An 18,551-nucleotide genomic window follows, 5' to 3' on the forward strand; every position below is an offset into this window, starting at 1 on the left:
GGATGAGGCTGCACCTTCTAAGCAGGGTGTTTCTGTGAGTGTCACAGATGGGAACTCCCAAGGCAGGTCCTTCCACCCGAAAGGTTCATCCCTGTGATATGTGTGACCCAGTCTTGAAAGACATCTTTGCACCTGGCTGACCCACAGGGAACACCATCTGAGCAGCACCCAAACACCATCATGTGAATCACTGTAGGAGAGACTTCTGGTGTAGTATAAACCTTGACCAGATGCAGAAGCCGCAGAGTGGAGACAGTTTCTTCAGAAAGGAAGGGAGCCAGGCCTCATTTGTGAAGATCTGCAGATCCCATGTGTTGGAGAAGCCTTCTGCTTGCAGGGAGGGTGGGAAGAACTTTGTGGTCAGCTCTGGACTTATCCAGCACTAGGCTCCTCAGAGCGGGGAGAAACCACACAGGGGTCCTGAGTGTGGGGAGGCCTTTTGTGTATCAGATTTCCTTCAGGCAAGAAAGCACAACCTGAGACCGTAAAGCCTTCCATTTGTTGGAGGCAGCCTCACTCCAGGGTTGGTTGACTCAGAGCATCTCAAGGGACTCTTGGTTGTGGTGAACCGGCGAACAAGGGCCATTGGAAATGCAGGAAAGGCACCTGACCCTGGGACACTTTCCCACAAGGAGAGTCTTCCCAGGAAGGTGAGCTCTAAGCACATTGGTGTGGGAACAGCTAATCTGCATTCAGGACTTTCATGAGAGTGAGTCTCTCGGGGAGGGGGGTGCTTTCCATGAACCACTCACATGGGCCACAGAAAGCTTCCATGGTCTATGGGCAGAATTTCTACAAGTGGAAGTTTAACAAATGTTGGCGTGGTTGTTCGACATCAGCAGATCATGCTGAGGGAAGCCTGTGACCACAGCGAATGTGAGAAAACCTTTCTTGAGAGGGCAGGATTTACATTGAGCGAAGCCAGGGGAGGATTTACATTGAGTGAAGCCAGGGGAGTACTTCCAGGGAAGGCCTTCAGCTGCAGGTCAGACCTCATGCAGCACCAGCAGATTCACACTGGGAGAGGCCTTGTGAATGCAAGGAATGTGGGAAAGTCTGGGACAGCTCTGCTTTTGTCCAAGATAACTTCCCCCACCCAAGAGAAAGTCTCTTCAAGTACAAAGTATGTGGGTAAACCTTTGGTGACAGCTGTTTTCTCACTCATCACGTAGGGTTTTCCCAGGAGAGGAGGCCTGAGTGCAGTGATGTGGGAAGGCCTTCATTCACCATTTTTATTTCTGGCATTAATAGCATCCACACTGGGGTAAAATCCTTTTGAGTATAAAGATCAGAGAGCCTTTTGTGACCGCTCTTCCCTAACTCTACACGAGGAGTCACGGTGGGAAAACCTTGTGGATACAGTGAATGTGAACACACTTTCAGCCTTCGTTCATCCCTCATGCACCCCCTAAGTGTTCATACTGGGGAGAAACCCTGTGAGTGTAAGAGATGTGGGAAAGCCTTTTGCAAGTGGACTTACCTCAGTCAACACCAGAGAACTCATACTGGGGAGAATGTAACTCCTGAGGAAAATGTTTGCCAGAGGAAACCTCTTGCTCGGCATCTGAGAAATTATACCAAAGACAAACCCTGTAAGTGTCATCATTGAGAGAAAATCTCCTGAAGCAGATCATCACTTACTGTCTTCTAAAGGGTCCTATTGGAAGTTGACTCAGCTTGGACCTTACTCTACAAATGAGAATTCAAAAAGGAGAGGAAACTAGTGGTTTTTGTGCAGTTTCAAAACCTTCAGCTACAGCTCAGTGTTAATATGCGCTGAAAAGCGATCATGGAATATTTTTAAAAAGAAAAGGCATAAGGGAGGAGGAAGAAAAGAAGTCGATGTTAACAGAAAAAGGAATGCATTCATGGTTTCTTTCAGGTTTCCCTGACAAACCCATGACAATTTGTTTTCAGTTGTTTTTGTTTGGGGTGGCAGGTGGGAGCGAAGGGGCCTCATCCCTTCACCTGACTTAATACACACTCATTGCCATTCTGTGACAGGAGAGCTGGACACTTGACAGCATCTAAACAAATATTTATCGAAATCCTTCTTTGTTAAAAAACAGACTCAAGTAGTAAGGGTCATTTAGTGTTTGTGATAAATGTGAAGTCATAATTTATGAAGCATTTAAAAGAAATTAGAACACTAAAAATATTGTCACCTAAAATTATTTCATGTGTAAGGAGCTAAGGACATATATATGAATGGGTACATTTTCTGCACCATTTAAGACCATTTAAGGCTTCAGTTATTTATTCACTTATTTATTCTTCATTGAGATATAATCGACATAGAACATCATGTGAGTTTAAGGTGTACAACATTGATTTGATGAATTTATATTGCAATATGATTGCCATTGTAGCATTAACACCTATATCCTAGTGGTATCCTGTGTTCCTAGTGGTAGGAACAGTTAAGATCTAGTCTCTTGCCAAGTTTAATGTTTGTAATATAGTTTTGTTCCTTGTAATCCCTTTACTGTGTATTAGATCTTCAGAATTTATTTATCTACTAGTTGCAAGTATGTACCCTTAAACAACATCCCCCCACCCAAGCCTTTGGTAACCATCATTCCACTCTCTTATTTGAGTTCAGTTCTTTGTTTTTCTTTTAAGATTCCACATATAAAAATATATAGTATTTGTCTTTCTGTGTTTGACTTATCTCACTTAGCATAATGTCCTTAAGGGCCATCCTTATTGTCGTAAATGACAGCATTTCCTTTTTTCTCATGACTGAATAATATTCCGTTATATATATGCCACATCTTCTTTATCCTTTGATGGACACTTAAGTTGTTACCATATCTTGTCTCTTGTGTACAATGCTACAATAAACATGAGAGTGCAGATATCTCTGAGATCCTGTTTTCATTTCGTTTGGATATGTATATACCCAGAAGTGGGATTATTGGACCATATGGTGGTTTGCTTTTTAATTTTTTTAAGGTTATTTCCTTATTTATTTGAGAGAGAGAGAGTGAGTACAAGCAGGGGGAGCGGAAGGCAGAGGGAGTGGGAGAAGCAGGCTCCCCACTGAGCAGAGAGCTCAGACCTGAACCAAAGGCAGATGCTTAACTGACTGAGCCACCCAGGTACCCCTTATTTATTTTTATTGATTGATTGATTGATTGGTGGGCAGCAAAGCAAGGTTTATTGAGCGATAGCAAAGTGATAGTACAAAGCTCCCAAAGAGGGAGGGGACACCAGAGGGTAGCCCCTATTTTTAGTTTTTTGAAGAACCTCCATACTGTTCTCCAAAATGACTGGACCAGCTAACAGTCCTACCAACAGTGCGCAAATGTTCCCTTTTCTGCACATCTTTGCTGACATTTATCTCTCGTCTTCTTGATACTAGCCATTCTGACAAGTGTGAGGTGATACCTCATTGTGGTTTTCATTTGCATTTCCCTGATGATTAGTGATATTGAGCACCTTTTCCTGTACCTGTTGGCCATTTGGATGTCTTTGGAAAGATGTTTGTATAGTTCCTCTGCCCACGGGTTAATCAGATTGTTTTTTGTTGATGTTGTTATTGAGTTCTTTATAAAATTTTGGATATTAGCCCCTTATCTGGTAACATGGTTTGCAAATATTCTCTCCTATTCCATAGGTTGCCTTTTTATTTTTTTTTTAATTGTTTCTTTTGCAATGCAGAAGATTTTAAGTTTGATATAGTCCCACTTGTTGATTTTTTTGTTTGTTTGTGCCTTTGGTATCATATCCAAAAAATCATCGCCAAAACTGCTGTCTTGGAGCTTCCCTTGTTTTCTTCTAAGAGTTTTATAGCATTGGGTCTATGTTTAAGTCTTTGATCCATTTCAAGTTAATTTTTGTGAGTGGTGTAAGATAGGGATCCGATTTCATTTCTCTGCATGGGATTATCCAGTTTTCCAACACCATTTGTTGGAAAGACTATCTTTTCCCCATTTGATATCCTTGGCTCTCATCAAATACTAGTTGACTGTATATGTGGGGTTTTAATTGTGTCTCTTTATTCTGTTCTGTTGGTCTGTCTATTTTTAGCCAGTACTATACTGTTTGGGTTACTATAGCTTTGTAATATAGTCGAAATCAGGAAATGTGATGCTACCTGTTCTTTCTCATGATTGCTTTGGCTATTAGGGATCTTGCGGTTCCATACAAATTTTAAGATTGTTTCTTCTATTCCTGTGAAAAGTGCCATTGGAATTTTGATAGGGATTGTGTTGAATCTGTAGATAGCTTTGCGTGGCATGGACATTTTAACAGTATTATTTTTTCTAATCTATGAACACAAGATATCCTTCCATTTGTGTCTCATTTCTTCCAACAGAATCTTATATTTTTCATTGCACAGATCTTTCACTTCCTTGGTTAAATTCATTCCTAGGTATTTTGTTGTTTTTGATGTTATTTTGAATGAGATAGGTTTTTTTTTCCCCCCAGATGTTTCATTGTTAGTGTATAGAAATGCAAATGATTTGTGTATATAGATTTCATATCCAGCAACTCTACTGAATTCACTGATTAGATCCAACAGTTTTTATTTTAGTCTTTTGGATTTTCTTTTTCTTTTTTTTTTTCCTTTTTTAAAAACTATTTATTTATTTATTTATTTATTTATTTGTCAGAGGTAGAGAGAGAACACAAGCAGGGGGAGCGGCAGGCAGAGGGAGACGCAGGCTCCCTGCTGAGCAAGGAGCCTGATGTGGGACTCGATCCCAGGACCCTGGGATCATGACCCGAGCTGAAGGCAGATGCTTAACCGACTGAGCCACCCAGATGTCCCTGGATTTTCAATATAAGAATATATCATCTGCAAATAATGACAGTTTTACTTCTTTCTTTTTCATTTGGATACCTTTTAATTTCTTTGTCTTGCCTAATTGCTCCAGCTAGGATGTCAGTACTGTGTTGAGTAAGAGTGCTGAGAGAAATCTTCGATTAAAAAAAAACAAGCCTTTTCTTCATGTCATTTTAAACATCCAGTCTGCTTACTTTTCCTTGATCCAGATCTGCATTTTTCTTTATTTTCTCTGAGGCATGACGGTAATCACGTAGCTGTGTAGTCTTCCTAGGCGAGTCTTAAATCTTTCCTCTGACTGGGTTTTTCACTTTTTAAGGACTTCTCCAAGTCCACCTCAGTAGTTTTCCGGGGTCAGATTAGGGCTAAAACAGTAAACCACACATTCCAGTAAAATTCATGATAATCTCTGGAGAAAAAACAAACAAGGATAAGGAATCTCATTGTTTAATCTTATGAGAATGTGTCAAGTGTTGTTATAAAGAACAGTGACTGGGATTTACCTGAGGGATGAAGCTGAATACGTGCAGGTGCACGTACTTTCACGTTTACCCCCGTGGACTTACTTCCTTTGTGCTCTCATCAGGCAGGGCATTCGGGAATACCTCCTTCCTTTGGGACTGTCTTTGAGGACAAATGCTGAACTATATGAGGTGATCATTGTTCCCTCATGATAAAAAACATTGTGCAATTTTTAATATAAATATAATCATTCTCACTTTGAGCCCTCCTCAGAACCTTGTCAATGACCACAGGCATAGTGTTGCTTCACCATTGTGGGCCGGAACCATTCTGTGGCGCTTTACCACACTTCCTCATTCATGCACTTCTCAATGCGTCAGTAGTCACAGCACTTCTGATTATTAAATGACACCATGTATAGTTTTCTATTACTTGGGAAAGAGAGTTGCCTTCCAAGGGCTCCTTCCTCCTCCATCCTGCCTGCGTAGACCAGTGACTGTAGCTGGATCTATAGCTGAACTCCTGGGTCTATAAGGGTTGAAGAAACGCTCTCTACAGAGAATGTTTCCTTCCCACCTGGGAGCTCTTTGGTACAATGCAGCACATTCAGAAGCCGGGGCCTGTGTTTGTCCCAAAGCAGTTGTGACATGCTGTCCCGCGGATGAAGGACTGAGGTTTGTTCCCTCATCTCCCATTTCTTACCATGCAGCCTTCCCTTACATGTTCAGTCAGAGAGCCCAGCTTTGACACCAAATGTGTCTGGGAACCCTGGAAATACGAGAGAAGGATCGAAATGGGCATGTGAGGACAGGTGTGGAGGGGGCAGAGTGGCCTAAGGGCTAAGAGCCTGGAGTTGCGATTCGTTGGGATTCCAGCCTGTCTGCACCATGCCCATCCCCAGCCACATGACTTTGGTCCTGTCACTTGTCCCTGGAGTTCCATGTTCTTATATAAAATGGGAAGATGGACATTGGACTAAAGCACACAAAGCAGAGCCGACCCTGGAAGGATGCAGGACTCTCAGGCAGGGTTGGAGTTGGAGAGCGTCTGCAAAGTAACAGTGTGTGTCACGACGCAAGACTGAGGAGTGTGGTCTGGTGTGGGAAACCAGAGCCCAGCCACTGTGGCTAAGGTGGGAAGGGTGCAGCTGGGTAGGGCGAGATGAGGAATTGGGTTCTGTGCTCGTTTTGAGATTTCTACCAGACATCCAAGAGGAGGCATTGATATCTAGCTGGATGTGCAAGCCTGGAATTCGGAGAAGTGTTCGGGTTAATGGATAGTTGGCGCCAGTGCCCTCTGGCACCAGAAATGCACCTGATACCTGTAGTGGAACAGAGTGAGGTATATTGGTGCACTGCAGGGGCGATAGCGCACTCTTGGAAATGTGCAACACTCAGTAAAAGGGTGTTGGGATGTCTTCCAGGCTCTGGGCTTGTGCTCAGTGATTTGTAGGAGGGTTTAAGAAAGTGGAGATTTTGGGGGGCGCCCGGGTGGCTCAGTCAGTTGGGTGTCTGCCTTCGGCTCGGGTCATGATCCCAGGGTCCTGGGATTGCGCCCTGCATTGGGCTCCCTGCTCAGCAGGGCGCTTGCTTCTCCCTCCTCCCTCTGCCTGTTGCTCCCCCTGCTTGGGCTCGCTCTCTCTCTTTCTTTCTGTCTCAAACAAATAAATAAAATCTTTTAAAAAATATCCAACAATAGCATGGGTACAAGATACACATCTAAAATATTACAGGGGACACCTCCCTCTGCCCCTCCTCCCCATTTGTTTTCTCTCTCTCTCAAATAAATAAAATCTTAAAAAGAATACATAGGGATATCATTATTTAGCAAAAAAAAAAAAATTTCTGAGATGGCTAATATAAAAATGCTTGATATAATCATGAACTGGTATCTTTATCCTTGTTATTCTGAAACAGTTTCTTTATGTAATTTGAGCCAGTATTACAAATTACATACATATTTTATCTTTTTGGTGATGCTTTCTCCCTTGAAATTATTTTTTTCTGATATAAATACAAGATTCACATGTGTTCATGTGTTATTTTTTAATGATTATAAAAGGTGTGTTTTTCAAGACCTGTTTCAAATATTTCTGTAATGTTTTATTTTTTTAAAGATTTTATTTATTTATTTATTTGACAGAGAGACACAACGAGAGAGAGAACACAAGCAGAGGGAGTGGGAGAGAAGCAGGCTTCCCACTGAGTAGGGAGCCCGATGCGGGGCTCGATCCCAGGACCCTGGGATCATGACCTGAGCCGAAGGCAGACGCTTAACGACTGAGCCACCCGGGCACCGTTGACATCCCTATATATTTAGAGATGTGTTTAATAAAATTCTATAGGTACATTAATAGTTTAAAAGACATCTATTATAGGGGCACCTGGTTGGCTCAGTCGTTGAGCGTCTGCCTTCGGCTCAGGTCATGATCCCAGGTGTGTGGGTCTTGTATCTGGGTGTCCTTCCATGTCTGTGTCTGTCCTGTGGGTGCACGAGTCTTCAGTTGATATAAATATACCAGTACCTCCAACTCTTATGTCTGTGTCTTGGTGGGTATCTGTGTGTGCATCTGCATAGGACTTTGTGTCCTGTATGTGTGTCTCTGAGTGTGTACGTCTGCCAATACATTTTTGGTAGATCTGGGTATGATGGTGATGTAGGGTCTGCTCCCAAACTGTGTATGTTCGTGGTGTGCCTGAGTGTGCTCTGCCTGCATCTGCCTCTGGGTGCCCCTCACCAACTGCCCAAACTGGACCCAGGTCCCTGGTTCTGCCACAGTCCAGTCACCTCTGACTAAGGGGATCTCTGCAGGCTTCACCAGCAGCGGGGCACTCTAGAACAATGTCCCCTCTGGCATATCTGTGCCCTCAGCTTGTCCCAACTCAGAGCTCCTCTCCTCTGGGAGGCCTCTCTGACCAGCCTCTCGGGGGGCCGGTCACCAAGGCCCTGACCTCAGATCTCCGCAGCCTGCACTTCCACTTTCTCCAATGCACAGGATCCTCACATGCTCAGAGCTTTGTGTGTGATGTTCCCTCTTCCTAGAACTCTCTGTGTGGGACTAATTTCCATCTGTATTACAGGTGGAAATTTTCCACAGGAAGGGTCGTAATGGAAAGGGAAAGAGGAGCTCAGAGGGATCCTGAGGGCCGGGTCATGGCGTTAGTAGCTGGTCTGGCACTCAGCTCTAAACTCTGGGATTCTCCTGTCCAACATAAACAAGTTCACAGAACACCAACCTCAGTCAAGGCCACTCAGTGACCATGATAGACTGAGACAAAGACAGAACCATCCCATCATCATGTCAGAGCACAGACAAAACCAAGAACTCTGTGCAAACAATGGAAATGACCAGGTATCAGCCCTCTCCTGGGTGACCTACGTGATAGCTAAGTCATCTCCCAGCTGCTGCTGGAGTGACACTCCCATCCCCTGCCTTGTAGAATAAACATGTGAGAACTTTGTGATGATGAATAATAACAACAGCTTGTATGTATTTAGCACTAGGCCCTGTGTTAAGTATTTATCATCTCATTTCCCATGCAGTAGGTTGTACTATTTTCCCATTTTAGTCATTAAATTTGGGAGGAAGGGGGGCAGTGATGACTTTTCTTTTTTAAGATTTTATTTATTTGAGAGAGAGAGAGAGAGAGAGCACAAGCAGGTGGAGCAGCAGAGGGAGAGGGAGAAGCAGGCTCTCCACCGAGCAGAGAGCTCTCCACCAAGCACTGAGGGAGCCACCCAGGTGCCCTGGTCATGACTCAAGAGAGTTCCAGTTCTCAAGCTTAAGCTAGGGCCCCGCCCCCGGGGCTTACATGGCCGAAGGTGTAGGTTGGGTCAGAGAACTTTGATTTTCAGTAAGTTCACAGGTGATGATGATACTGCCTGTCAGGGGCTTAAATTTGGGAATCAACGAATTAGAGGAACATTTAAGGATACTACAGAAAGGCCCCACCAGCGAGGCATATTCACTATTCAATTTAAATCTCAGTCCCCGCGGCGCCCGGGGGGCTCAGTCGTTGGGCGCGTGAGCCTTTGGCTGGGGTCGTGATCCCGGGGTCTTGGGATCGAGCCCCACCCACATCGGGCTCCCTGCTCAGCGGGAAGCCTGCTTCTCCCTCTCCCACTCCCCCTGCTTGTGTTCCCTCTCTCGCTGTGTCTCTCTGTCAAATAAATAAAATCTTTAAAAATAAATAAATAAATAAATCTCAGTCCCCAAAGCTCAGAGAGGTGAAGCAGCTCCCTCAGGATTAAAGACTGGATCACGTGCTGGAGACCCCTGAGGACGTGGCTTTGTCCCAGGTGACCGCAGAAATACGGGTGCGTCCCCCTTAAGAGGAGCTTTGGCCCTACCGGACCAGATGTCTCCCTTATCTTTCTCCTCCAAACGGCCTCCGCCCCGGGCGGCTGTGCAGTGGCAGGAAAAACCGGAAAGACGCCCCTTGCCTCGTCGATGCAGGGTACCAACTACATTACCCAGAAGCCTGTGCTCGCCGCGTCGGCGTCGTGCCTACGACAGCCCGGAAGAGAGGCGTTTCCCGCCGCCCGGCGAGGCTGGGGAGGGACTTTCGGCGTCGGCGTCGTGACGTCTTTTGCCTGTGCCCGGAGTGTCGGCACCGGCGGCAGAGGCTCTGGGACTGGGGCGGGGCCGCTTCCCCCGTGGCTCTTCGGAACCGAGCAGGGAAGGACGGTAAAACGCGCGCCTTTGTTGCCCTCCATGAGCCCCGTCGTGGGACCGGCTGCCTTGCGCGGAGGTGTCCTCCGGCGCTGCGCCCTTCCCGAGGCCTTCGCATCCGCGCTGTGTCCTCGTACGCCTCCGGCCGCGGCGCCCTAAGCCTGTGCGCGTTTTCACGCGGGGGACACGGGCTCGGAGGGCGGCGGTCGGCCCGAGGTCTCCCCGCCCAGTGGAGCTTTGGGGTTCCGGCTGATCCCGCAGGGCCTGCCCGGTTTGCCCGCTTCTCACGACCCGGTTCTGCTCACAGGATCCCATGGCGGCCCTGGCGCTGATGGATGGGGCTCAGGTGAGCAGAGGGTCCCTCAGGCCCTCCCCGACGCGGATATAGGGGGTGGCGGGTTCGAGGACCTTCCTCACTGAGCCTTCAGCGCTCCCTGCTCTTGAGCGTGAAGGCGGCGGAGGGCGGTCCCTCCCGGCGGATGTGCGGCGAGGCTCCCAGTGCTAGCATCGTTGGGATGCGGTGTGCAAGGGTTTGCAAGGTGCAGGAGCCGGCTGGTACAAATACGTGCGGGGGGAATGAATTAGGAGTGTTCCGGGAACCGAGGGTCCCTGTTACATCTGGCGAGAAGACACAGCAGGTGGTCAGGAGTCAGGCCTGGAACGGCAGCCTGAGGAGCCGGGCTTATGTTCCGGTGGTCGTGGGAGCCATGGAAGATTTGGAACAAAGAAGGGAGATGATCTGACTTAGGTGCCAACAGACCGTCTGGCTGCAGAGTGGAAAGACTGGGGGGCATGGGGCTGGGCAGGGAGACCGGAATGGAGCTTACCTCAATAGGCCAGGTGGATGTTGATGGTGGGTGGACCAGAGTGGTGGCAGTGGAGGTCAGGGAAGTGTATGAGTTTGGTATTTGCTTTTAAAGTAGGGCCCAGTGGGTTTTCTGATGAGACCTAGTGATATTCTAGGACTCTTTAATTTTCTCTCTGTCTGCATTTGAGTCTGGGGACCCTAAATTGGGGGGGGAGGTCATTTCTAGCCCAGCATTCTGAATTCAGGCCAGGAGTTACGTAGAGAGGTTCCTACTTCTGGCAGCCAATAGGATGAAGACTGAAGGGTGTCTTGGGCCCAGGAACAGCCTTGTGTAAATGCTGGGAGGTAAGATTGAAGTGGGTGTCCTCAAGGAACCACAGATCTTAATTGTCTGTTGGGAATAGGGTCAGGAGTCAGACAGGAATGGCAGGCTGAGGAGCTGGGCCGCATTCTGAGGGTGGTGAAAGACATGGGAGATTTGGAGCAGAAGAGAGAGGTGACCTGACTCAGGTTTTAATGGACTCCCTTCGGCTGCTCCCTGGTTGAGAACAGAGCGTTGGGTATGAGTGGGGCACCTACTGCAATAGGCTGTGAGTGTTGATGGTAACTGGCCCAGAGAGGTGGCTGTGGAGGGGAGAGATGTTGGTGGATTTTGTATCTGTTTTTTAAGCAGGGTGACCAGATTTTCTGATGTGAAGGGTGAATGAGAGAAAGGGATGAGTTGTGGGTGACCCTGGGGGTTTTTGTTTGTTTGTTTTTTTGTTTTGTTTTCTTTAGCTGGTTGAGTGATGGAAATGCCATCAACTGAGATAGGGAAGCTGGTAGCAGGAGTAATTTTCTGTGGTTATATTGGGAGGTAGGATTTTCTCATGTTTAGTTTAAGAAGTCCCAGAGACTCCTTAGTTGAAACATCAAGCTGGATATAGGTTTTCAGTTCTGGGAGAGGTGCTGGTTGCGGAAGTTCAAAAGGTGGTGGCCAATACGTGGAATGGGGTGAAGCTGTGCGTTACATTTAGGAGGGAGTATCTCCAGGTCATGGCGGCAATGCAGCTAATAACAAGAAAGTTGAAACTTGGGACTGAGGACTGGGTCTCTTGCTTAGGCGCTGGGTGACAGTGGTGCCTGTCACAGAGATACGTGAGTACTTCCCACACACCGTGTGCAGAGTGGCATGGGGGTGTGTGTGCCCTGTAGGTGCATATGTTGTGGACCAGAAAGTTGTTGTTGGTAATGATGGTTCCAACTGCGCAGAAGGGGTGGTTCAAAGAATGACGTACATGTTGGGAGAAGTGTGAACTGATGGCCTTACGGTTGTGTCTGGGAGGCATGGTCTGGAGGACAGCGGCAGAACTGGCCAGCGAGAGAGTCTGGTGCCCTTCGTGAAGGCCCACAGCTTACACAGTGCTCATCTGCCCGCCGGCCTGGCTCTGGGCCGCACACAGTGATCAGAGACAGGAGAGAGCAGGCACTGGGGTGCCAAGCCTGGCATCTGCTCTGAGGCGGGAGGCTAGGAGGAGAGGGACCAGGGCTGGCTGTGTGAGTGCGTAGACTGGAGACCCCTGTGGCCTGTGGGCTCACCTGTCCCCCGTCGTGACAGGGCTGTGTGACCTTCGAGGATGTGTTCGTGTACTTCTCCCGGGAGGAGTGGGAGCTCCTTGAGGAAGCTCAGAGACTCCTGTACCGTGATGTGATGCTGGAGAACTTTGCACTTGTGGCCTCACTGGGTAAGTCCTTGTTTTATCTATTGGTATATAGCAAATTACCCCACAATTTAGTGGCTTAAGACAGTAACAATTCATTGTTTCAGTGCGTCAGGGACCTGGTCACAGCTAACCTGCGTACTTTTTGCTCGGGCTGCCTCATGAGGTTTCAGTCCAGCTGTCAGCCAGGGCTGTGTTCTCATCTGAAGGCCAGTCTCAGGAAGAATCCACTTACAAACACTCATGTGGTTGTTCACAAGATTTCGTTTCTTGTGGCTTGTTGAACTGTGAGAATAGTTCCTCTCTGGCTGTTGGCCAGCGGCCTCCCTCGGTTCCTTGTCACGTTGGCCTTTCTGTAGTGTACCTCCTCACATGGAGGCTGCCTTCTCTCCAAGGAAGTGAGTGAGAAAATGCCCAGGATGGAATCCGGCCTTTTTCTAACCTGACCTTGAAAGTGACATCCCATTATCCTTAGAAATGGGTCAGGCAGTCCAGCCTACAGAAAGGAAGAGGCTTACACAAGGGCAGGAATACCGGGAGGTAGACAGTCCCAGGGCCATCTTAGAGGCTGCCTTCCACAGGCCCTCACGTTCCCTCCACCGTCCCTTGGGTTTGGTTATTCCCCTGTTTCCTAGAGACAGCTCTTTTTGTCCAGCCAGCTCAGTGACTCTTCTCCCTCCCTTCTTTGGTTCCCAGAGTAGGGAGGGCTGTGGGTACCAGGGCTGGGCTGTGTGCAGTATCCCCTCCCTTCCTGAGCAGTTCCAACACTTTCTGCCCAAAGTCTTGCAGGAATTGGGTTAGGGGTTCAGGGCTTTTCAGTCTGTTCAACAGGTTCAGCATGGCTTGTGTGCTCCTTGGCCAGGTAACTGTCCAGATCCATGGTACCTCGGTGTCCCAGGTTCTGCCCTCATTCTGTAGTTGACATTTCCTGGGGCCTGAGCATGCCAGGAATTACAGCTACTGGTGTGGTCACTGCTCATGGGTGTCTCAGGGCTGTTCTGCTAAATCCTCCTTCGAGGCTCTGTTTTTTAACATTTAATTTTCTTCTCTGTGGGGTGGGACTGCCTGGGCCATTCATCTGCCCTGTTTTCTTGACAACTTCAGATCCCATGTAGTGGCCCAGTTGGAGAGGGGCAGAAAGCCCTGGGTGTCTGACGGGGCAGACCTGACTCCAGCCACAGTGAGAGAGACCCAGAGAGGACCTGGCCCTGCAGAATGGGAGCTGGAGGAGTGGCACGGTAGTGCTGGGTTCAGATCATACTTTCAGCCTACTTTGTGTCCATTGGTGTTTTTTTCTCAAGGCCTATAGCGATACCTCATTTCTGCCTTTCCTTCCCCATTCTTGGCGCTTAGTCCACTTGTAACTTCTCTTCTGTCTTCCATCTCTTGGCTGTTTCCTCCCTTTTCTGGCCTGTGTCTCGTTCATTCTTCTCTGCTCTGCAGTGCTGGCTGCTTTAATGTGCAATGAGTTGTGCACATACCCTTAAATAGTCCTTAAGAACCAGCTACTTACTCGCAGTCAGATTTTCCTGGGCCTGGACACATCCTTCTGCACAGAGCTCAGCTGGCACCAGCAGCCAAGGCCCTACTCCATAGAGGAGTGAGCTGGAAAACTCTTCTCTGTTCCCTATACCATGTACCACCATTGTGTCTACCCATCCTTTCTCCTTACTATGACCTTGAGAGACCTGGGACTGACAGTGGGCCTTTCCTCACCCTGACCCTGCCTCCCTTGTCCCACCAGCAAGCCAGTGCCCTCATTCTTCGGTGTTTCACACACACATATGTGATGGGGCTGCTGCTGTCCGCCAAAATCAACATGTACCTCACCAGCATCTTTTTGCTTTCAGGTTGTTGGCATGAAACAGATAATGAGGAGACTCCTTCTGAGCAGAGCATTTCTGTAGGATTGTCGCAGCTCAGGACTCCTGAGTCAGGTGCAATTATCCAGAAAGCCCACCCATGTGAGGTGTGTGACCCGCTCTTAAAAGACATTTTGCACTTGGCCGAACACCAGGGATCGCACCCCTTGCAGAAACTGTACACACGTGGCCCATGTGGGAGAGGATTCTGGATCAGTGCAAACTCTTACCAGCACCAAAAGCGATATAGTGGAGAGGATCTCTTCAGCGGGGGTGCTAGGGGGGCCTCATATATGAAGAGCTGTGCTGTCCACACGTTAGGGAGACCGTTTACTTGCAGGGAGGAAGGGATGGACTTGCTGGACAGGTCTGGCCTCTTCTTTTGCCAGACCACTGGCAGTGAGATGATTCCATATGAAAGAACTGAGTTCATGGAATCTTTCCCACACAGCGCCAGTCTTGGCCAACACCAGGGAGACCATGATGGACTGGTGCTTTTCAATTGCACTGACAATGGGAAGGGTTTCCTGAATACCTTTACTCTCCTTGGCAACCGGATAAATGATACTGAAGTAAGACCTTTTAGATGCCCACCATGTGGAAGTATGTCCAAGGAGAGATCAGCAGTTACTAATCACAGAAAAGTTCACAGTGGAGAAATATCACATGTGTGTAAAGAGTGTGGAAAGGCCTTCATTCATTTGTCTCACCTAAAAATGCACCAGAAATTTCACACTGGAAAAAGACATTACACATGTAGTGAATGCGGGAAGGCCTTTAGCCGCAAAGACACACTTGTTCAACACCAGAGAGTTCACACTGGAGAAAGGTCTTATGACTGCAGTGAGTGTGGAAAAGCCTACAGCAGAAGTTCCCACCTTGTTCAACACCAGAGAATTCACACTGGCGAAAGGCCTTATAAGTGCAGTGAGTGTGGAAAAGCCTTCAGCCGCAAAGACACTCTCGTGCAGCACCAGAGGTTTCACACTGGAGAAAGGCCTTACGAGTGCAGTGAATGTGGGAAGTTCTTTAGCCAAAGCTCCCACCTTGTTGAGCACTGGAGGATTCACACGGGGGCACGGCCTTATGAGTGCATTGAATGTGGGAAGTTTTTTAGCCATAACTCGAGCCTCATTAAACATCGGAGAGTTCACACAGGAGCAAGGTCGTATGTGTGCAGCAAATGTGGGAAAGCTTTCAGCTGCAAAGACACACTCGTCCAGCACCAGATAATTCACACTGGAGCAAGGCCTTACGAGTGCAGCGAATGTGGGAAAGCCTTTAGTCGTAAAGACACACTTGTGCAGCACCAGAAAATCCACACTGGAGAAAGGCCTTATGAGTGTGGTGAATGTGGGAAATTTTTTAGCCATAGCTCCAACCTTATTGTGCACCAGAGAATTCACACTGGAGCGAAGCCTTATGAGTGCAGTGAATGTGGAAAATGCTTCAGCCACAATTCCAGCCTCATTCTACACCAGAGAGTCCACACCGGAGCGAGGCCTTACGTGTGCAGTGAGTGTGGGAAAGCCTACATCAGTAGCTCCCACCTCGTTCAACACAAGAAGGTTCACACTGGAGCAAGACCTTATGAATGTCGTGAATGTGGGAAATTCTTTAGCCGGAACTCTAGCCTCATCCTACATCAGCGGGTTCACACTGGAGAAAAGCCTTACGTGTGCAGCGAATGTGGGAAAGCCTACAGTAGAAGTTCCCATCTTGTTCGGCATCAGAAGGTTCACACTGGAGAAAAGCCTCATGAACGCAATAGTTTTGATGGTCCTTTAGCTACATCTCTTAAACTTGTTTAGCATCAGAAAGCTCACGCTAGAGAAAGGCCTTATGAATGCAGAAAATGTTCCATCTCTTTGTTCGACCTGATAGGATTCACACCAGAAAAAATCTCTGTGAGTACCCTTTGTGAGGGAACCATCAACCAGCAGGTGAACCTTGTACGTTCATACAGGTATCACGGGGAGATTCCCATAGTAGGTGGGAAGCTTTTATAGGTGCATTGCACTTTCTAAACTATCCAGGGCTCTTGACAGAGTTATATCACTGCCGGTGTCTGTGGCGGAAGCCATCTCATTACTGCCAGCTGTCAGAGGTCCCACAGTGTGTGTCAGTCACTCCAGTGTGCTCGGGGAAGGCAGACCCCTGTGCTCCCCCTCCTGTTCTCTGGAGGGAATCAGGAGTGTTCTGAGCCCAGTGAGATCCTCACTTCCTCCCCCATGACTGGATTCTCAGTGGACATGATCCAGCTCTGGCCAAGAGGATCTGAACTGGAGTCTGCTGGGGATTTCCAGACGAGTTTCTCTTCATAAACAATGTTGACTGTAAACATAATAACCATGAACTCATTTGTCTTCTTCTAAATCACCCATCTTTAGAACTGCTTGCCCCATGCTGCTCCGATTCATGCAGTGACACGGGCCTCCCGTGGCGATCTCTACTGTTGTTCGTGTGGTGGGGTCTAGTCACTGTGTGGAACGGATTAAGCAAAGGTTGGGTTCTTCCACCAACTTCATGTGCCTCAGAAGGGTCAGCAGGATGGCAGAGAACAGATCTCAGTCTAGCTGGCCTAAGTTGCATTGTGCCCAAGGCTCGCTGGAAAAGAGTGAAGAGCTTTGTGTGCCTCATCCTGTGGCCCGGAAGGCAAGAGTTCCTGTGAGCCCAGAGTTCATTTCTGAGGAAGGCATAGTTGGTGTGAAAATCTCCAGTTCTTCTGGAAACATGAATTGGGTCTCTTGTTCCTAGGGAATGTTCCATGTCCCCAGCACTTCTGAGGGGTTTCTGTCTCCTAGATCTGCATAGGAGCCCAGTGCCTGATGTCCAGAATCCCATGGGCAAGTTTCACTGCCTGGAAGGCCCACAGGGCAAGCTGAGGCTCATAACTGGTACAGAAGCACTGAGATAATGGAGTGGGGATGAATGTGGCCAGTGAGAGGATATGTGTCTCTTCTAGCAGAGGCATCTACAAATGTCCAGCTACATCTGGACATGATTTTTGTGGGATGAGAATATAGAAGTTCTCTGGACCTCAGACATCTGGATTTCCTGTGGCCAAGGCCACTGTTACTGTCTAAAGGTTTGTGGGTTCCTGTACCTCCCTGGGCTGTTGATGTTGTGGCCGTAACTACACAGGCAGGGACGTCAGCATGGACAAAAGAGAGATCCAAGGACAGGGCTTCCCTGACCCCGCTAGCATTCCTAGTGACTGAAGTGGACATGGATTTCATTGCTCTCCAGTTTTTGCTGACATTGAGGCAGGGTTCATTCTCCTAAATTGGGAGAGGGATATGGGAGAACCAAAATAGTTGGCAGATGTGACTTTCTAAGAGGGATGGTAAATAGGGACTTTATGGGGAACACTTAGTTCTCAAAAACTTTATTGAGGTATGACTGACATGAAATAAACTGCACATATTAAAGTGTGAAATGTGTTATGTTTCAGCATGTGTATATACCTGTGAAACCATCACCACAATCAAGATAATGAACATATTCAACACAACCAAAAGATTCCATGTGTCCCTTTATAATCCTTTTATCTCAGTCTTTCTAATACCCTTTGCCACAATTCATAAACAACAAGCATTTTCTAGAATTTTATATAGACAGAATCATATGGTATATACATTCGGGGGAGTGGGGACTCTAGCCCTTTTCACTATCCATAACTATTTTGAAATTAATCCATCTTGTTGCATGTATCAGTAGGTTGTTCATTTGTATTGTTGAGTATTACTCCATTATATGCATATATCACAATTGTTTTTTATCCATTAAGCTATTAGTGAATGTTTGGGTTGTTTCCAGTGTGGGGCTGTTACAAATAAAGCTGCTCTGAAGATCTCTGTGCAAGTTATCACTTAATAACATTTCATTATATAAATATGCCACAGTTTGTCTATTCACTACTGAAGGACATCCTGGTTGCTTCCAAGTTTGGCAGTTACGAATAAACCTGCAATATACATTTGTGTGTAGGTTTTGTGTGGATGTAAGTTTTCATCTCTTGGTTCTAGCCAAGGAGTGTGATTTACTGGATCATATAGTAAGAGTATGTTTAGATTTGTAATAAACTGTCTTCTTTTTTTTAAGATTTTATTTATTTGAGAGAGAGAGCGCAAGTGGGGGTAAGGACAGAGGGAGAGGGAGAAGCAGACTCCCCGCTGAGCAGCAAGCCTGACATGGGGCTCAATCCCAGGACCCTGGGATCATGACCTGAGCTGAAGGCAGACGCTTAAACGTC

At 47.3% G+C, this 18,551-nt stretch overlaps 1 protein-coding gene across 1 annotated transcript; it reads left to right on the plus strand.

The window, feature by feature from the left end:
• The first annotated feature begins 9,844 nt into the window (after positions 1–9,844).
• ZNF304 (zinc finger protein 304) lies at positions 9,845–18,275 on the plus strand. The gene is made up of 3 exons (XM_078063046.1): positions 9,845–10,272; positions 12,332–12,458; positions 14,285–18,275. The coding sequence occupies exons 1-3, from the start codon at positions 10,240–10,242 to the stop codon at positions 16,105–16,107; spliced, it is 1,983 nt and encodes a 660-aa protein (XP_077919172.1). The 5' UTR covers positions 9,845–10,239; the 3' UTR covers positions 16,108–18,275.
• Positions 18,276–18,551: the final 276 nt, after the last annotated feature.

The sequence above is a fragment of the Halichoerus grypus genome, chromosome 15 (assembly GCF_964656455.1).
Source record: "Halichoerus grypus chromosome 15, mHalGry1.hap1.1, whole genome shotgun sequence".
Lineage (NCBI taxonomy): Eukaryota > Metazoa > Chordata > Mammalia > Carnivora > Phocidae > Halichoerus > Halichoerus grypus.

What these genes read in the sequence shown, in the direction of transcription:
- ZNF304 (XM_078063046.1), top strand. Translation starts at nt 10,240, where the DNA reads ATGGCGGCCCTGGCGCTGATGGATGGGGCTCAG. An exon ending in CGCTGATGGATGGGGCTCAG is followed by an intron (nt 10,273 to 12,331) that starts GTGAGCAGAGGG and finishes CCGTCGTGACAG; the next exon opens with GGCTGTGTGACCTTCGAGGA. An exon ending in TGCACTTGTGGCCTCACTGG is followed by an intron (nt 12,459 to 14,284) that starts GTAAGTCCTTGT and finishes TTTTGCTTTCAG; the next exon opens with GTTGTTGGCATGAAACAGAT.